This window comes from Psammomys obesus, unplaced genomic scaffold (genome assembly GCF_907164565.1).
Source record: "Psammomys obesus unplaced genomic scaffold, mPsaObe1.curated_primary_1811, whole genome shotgun sequence".
Classification (NCBI taxonomy): Eukaryota; Metazoa; Chordata; class Mammalia; order Rodentia; family Muridae; genus Psammomys; species Psammomys obesus.
Genome location: NW_026585894.1, coordinates 4,193,586 through 4,197,558, shown reverse-complemented (window position 1 = coordinate 4,197,558; position 3,973 = coordinate 4,193,586). Strand labels below are relative to the sequence as shown.

The window sequence follows — 3,973 nt, the reverse complement described above, 5'->3', positions numbered from 1 at the left end:
GTCCAATCCCCGGTGCAGATGGCTAATGTACTGGTACAGTCTCCGAACCCTACATTCATCGACTGTCCTGACCTAGCCTGTGTCCTTTTTCCCGAGGGAGGGTAAAACTTAGACACAACCCTCATGCAATTAGACATGCCTTTCAGAGAGCCTATCAAGGCGATTTAGGATTCTCTGTGCAATGCTTAGCTTGACAGACCAAGTGAAAGGTAGGCAACTCAAGCAGGTGCGACACCCTTCCCGTGCAATGGAGTTCAACGTCTCCTGGGAGTGCAAGGGCTGTTCACAGCCTCACTTGCGAAGTAAAGAAAGCCAAACTTCAGGGGAGGAGCCTTGCTCTATTGCAACAAGCGCTTGAGTAATAATGGCCTTATCATGGGCATATTGGCTTCTGAGCCTACAAAGCAACCAAAGAACCAAGACCAATCCACCACAGAGCATAGTGCCAAATAAACCAACCCCCACCCATTCTTTGAAGAAAGAAAAGGCTGAAAAAATCCACGAGGAGAGTCCCTTCGTCATTGACAGGTCCACTCGTGTTGAATTAATCATCACAATTGCTGCTCTTAATACCTCCAGCGTCTCATCAAATCCTTCTGACCAATTTCCTACAAGGTATAAAGACAATTCTCTGGACAGATTAGCAGTAAAGTTTTCATATTGTATCTCAGAGGATGAAGGCCACTGAGGAACCCATACGGCTTCCCCTGCAAGCCATGGTATGGGTATGGAGCCCTCAGTGGCAGCTAGGAAAAACCCAAACCTTGTCTCCCCTTATTGCCTTCTTGGGGAACAGGGCTCAACCTTCTCTGCTCCCTCTTTCCTAACCCTTTTCCTTCTTTATATCCCATCTTTTTCATCATGTCTCTGGATTGGTGAGAATATTCATTAGTTAAAGTAAGGCCTAGGTCTTGTAAAACATCTCTTCCCCAGAGATTAACAGGAAGAGGAAGTACATAAGGCACAAAACTTCCTGTTCGACCCTCTGGATCCCGCCAAATCAAAGAGCGGGAACTAACTGTGGGGCTGGCTTCATATCCCAGCCCTTGTAAAGAATGAGATGACTGCGTAACAGGCCACGCCTTAGGCCACCAGTTGGAGGAAACAATACTTTTATCTGCTCCTGTATCTAAGATTCCAGTAAAATTTTTTTCGTCTATTGTTAATTGTAAGGTGGGCCTAGTTTTGAGATCAACTACTAAGTGGGCAAAATCAGTTCCAGAAGAGCCAAGCCCACTGGAGCCCCTAGACACCTCAGCAGATGGAAAATGATCATGTAAACTTGGAAGTAGAATCAACTGAGCAATCCTATCCCCAGGCGAGATAGAAAATATACCCTGTGGACAGGAGCAGAGAACTTGAAGCTCCCCAGTAAAGTCTTGGTCTAATATACCAGGGTGGATCATAAGTCCCTTCAATGTAAGTGAAGAGCGACCCAAAATAAGGCCAACAGTTCCTTTAGGCAAAGGGCCAGAAAATTGTACTGGAACTGGTTGAACTCCCATTTCGGAGACTAATAAGAATTGGGAGGTGGCACGGAGGGCCACTCCTGCTGAGCCTCTTGTGACTCGGCTGCCGCATAAGTCCCCCTGGGGTTGATCTGTGTCCCATATCTTTTTGGGCCCTGAGACCTGGGGCCCAGAGGCCCATTTTTTGGAATAGTTTCATTTTTCTCCTCAGCTGGGGCATCATGGTAAATAATTTTTCCTTGAATATCCTTAACTGACCTACACTCATTGGACCAATGGCGTCCTTTTTTACACTTTGGACAGAGACCAGGGATCTTTTTCTGCTGTTTAGTCTGACATTCTCGTTTGAGATGTCCAGGCTTTCCACAGTTGAAACAAACCCTAGAATTCTTTGATTGACCTTGGCTTCTGCTTTGTAAAATAGCTGCCGCTAAACCAGCATTTGTAAGAGGTCCTCCCAGTCCTCGGCAGATTTTTATCCAGTCTGTTAATCCCTTATTTTTCCTTGGGAGGATAGCTGCTTTACATTCGGGGGAAGCATTTTCATAGATTAATTGTTTTATCATTGGCTGCTGATTCCGTCATTCAGGCCACAAAATCAGCAAAAGGCTCCTGAGGACCTTGAATTATTTTTGTTAAATGACCTGTGGGTTCCCCCGTTTTTGAAAGTGCTTTCCAAGCTCTAATAGCAGTGGTTGAAACCTGCCCATAAGCTCCCCATTCATAGTTGGTCTGATTGTTGGCATATTGACCTTGTCCTGTTAAGAGGTCAAAGGTCCATTCTCTCTGGGGACCCACTTCCAAGGCATTAGTTCGAGCTTGAGCTCGACAGGCGTCATACCATAGTGCCTGCCATTCCATATACTGACCCATGTTAGGTAAGGCAGCTTTAATAGTGGTCTCCCAATCATTAGGAGTCATAGCCACGGTGGCAAGTCTCTCTAGCTGCATAATGGTAAAATTAGCATCTATACCATATTTATTGACAGATTCTGCGAGCTCTTTGATCTGAGGGTAATTCAACATTTTCCCATACAGGGTACTCGAGAGAAATTTGCCTTAGAGCCTGGGAGGACATAAATGTCTTAGAGCCTCCACCCGGGGAATAAGGCAGGGGAGCAGAGGGAGTGGCAGCAGCGGGCCGAGAAGAGACAGCACCCCGACTTCCTGCTTTTATTTGCTTTCGATTTTTCCAGGGCGGCCGCTCGTCTGGGTGGTACCTCTCTCTCTCATAGCGAGCTGCTTCCTCTTCTAGATCCTCCTCCTCAGAAGGGGAAAGTCCCTCTGAATCGGAACTGGAAAGTCCCAAAGCCTCTAGTTCCTTTAGTGAATACAAAGGCTTCTTTTTACTAGTTTTAGCTGAAAATTCCTCTTTATCATCTTTCTCTCCCAGGGCGTCCTTTCCCTTATCTTTCTCCTCCTTGGAGGGGTTTAACTGCTTATCCTTACGTCTTTTCTTTCGGGCCCCAAGACGTTCACTTCGCTCTGTTTCTGATATGCTATCCTGTAGTTCCCCCAAAACGGCTTCTCCCTCTAATATAGCGTGGCGGCAATTTGAATCTTGCAAGCAAGAGCAATATCCGCCCACACAAAACAAAAGAAAAGCCAAGAGAACCACTCCTATAGCCAGGAGGGGCTCAAGGGACATGTCTCTCAGAGCTTACCTGAGACTGCAGTTCTGAATCCTCCCGCGGTGGGAGGGTCTCCTCAGCGCTGAGGATAGTCAGTAGCCCGGCGTCCCGGGTTTTGGCACCATTGTAGCCCGTGTGGTCGTCTCGCCAGCAAGAACGCACACGGACACCAGGATTCTTCTGCAGCAAGCGTTTATTCAGCAGTAATGAGAGGAAGACCTAGAGCCCCAAAATGGCACTCCTTTTATACCCTAAATGGTGACGTGTTGGTTCCTGATTGGATGCAGCCCATCAGGCCATCTTACATCACTAAGTGAGCCAATCCCAGGCTCGAATTCAGCTTTAGTGCATGCGCATAGGCAGCTGTTTACGATCTCACACACTGGATGCCGGCTCCATCCTGTAATGGCGTTTGTTTCAGGCTCTTTACATCGATGTTCCTCTATTGAAAATTCTCTGTTTAGCTCTGTACCCCATTTTTTTAATTGGGTTACTTGATTTGTTGCTGTTTAACTTCTTATGTTCTTTATATATTCTGGATATTAGTCTGATATAGGGTTGGTGAAGATCCTTTCCCAATCTGTAGGCAGTCATTTTGTTCTGATGGCAGTGTCCTTTGCTTTACAGAAACTTTTCAGTTTCATGACGTCCCATTTATTGATTGTTGCTCTTAGAGCATGTGTTGTTGGTGTTCTGTTCAGGAAGTTGTCTCCTGTGCCAATGAGTTCCAGGCTCTTCCCCACATTTTCTTCCAACACGTTTAGTGTGTCCGTTTTTATATTGAGGTCTTTGGTCCACTTGGATTTTAGTTTTGTGCAGGGTGATAAGTATAGGTTTATTTGCATGTTTCTACATGTAAACATCCAGTTAGAC

At 46.1% G+C, this 3,973-nt stretch overlaps 1 protein-coding gene across 1 annotated transcript; it reads right to left on the bottom strand.

The window, feature by feature from the left end:
- Window positions 1–1,513: 1,513 nt before the first annotated feature.
- LOC129670918 (igE-binding protein-like) lies at window positions 1,514–2,495 on the bottom strand. Its single transcript, XM_055599544.1, is given in 2 exon segments — window positions 1,514–2,039; window positions 2,041–2,495. Coding segments are annotated over 2 exon segments (981 nt in total).
- Between the last annotated feature and the right edge of the window lie 1,478 nt (window positions 2,496–3,973).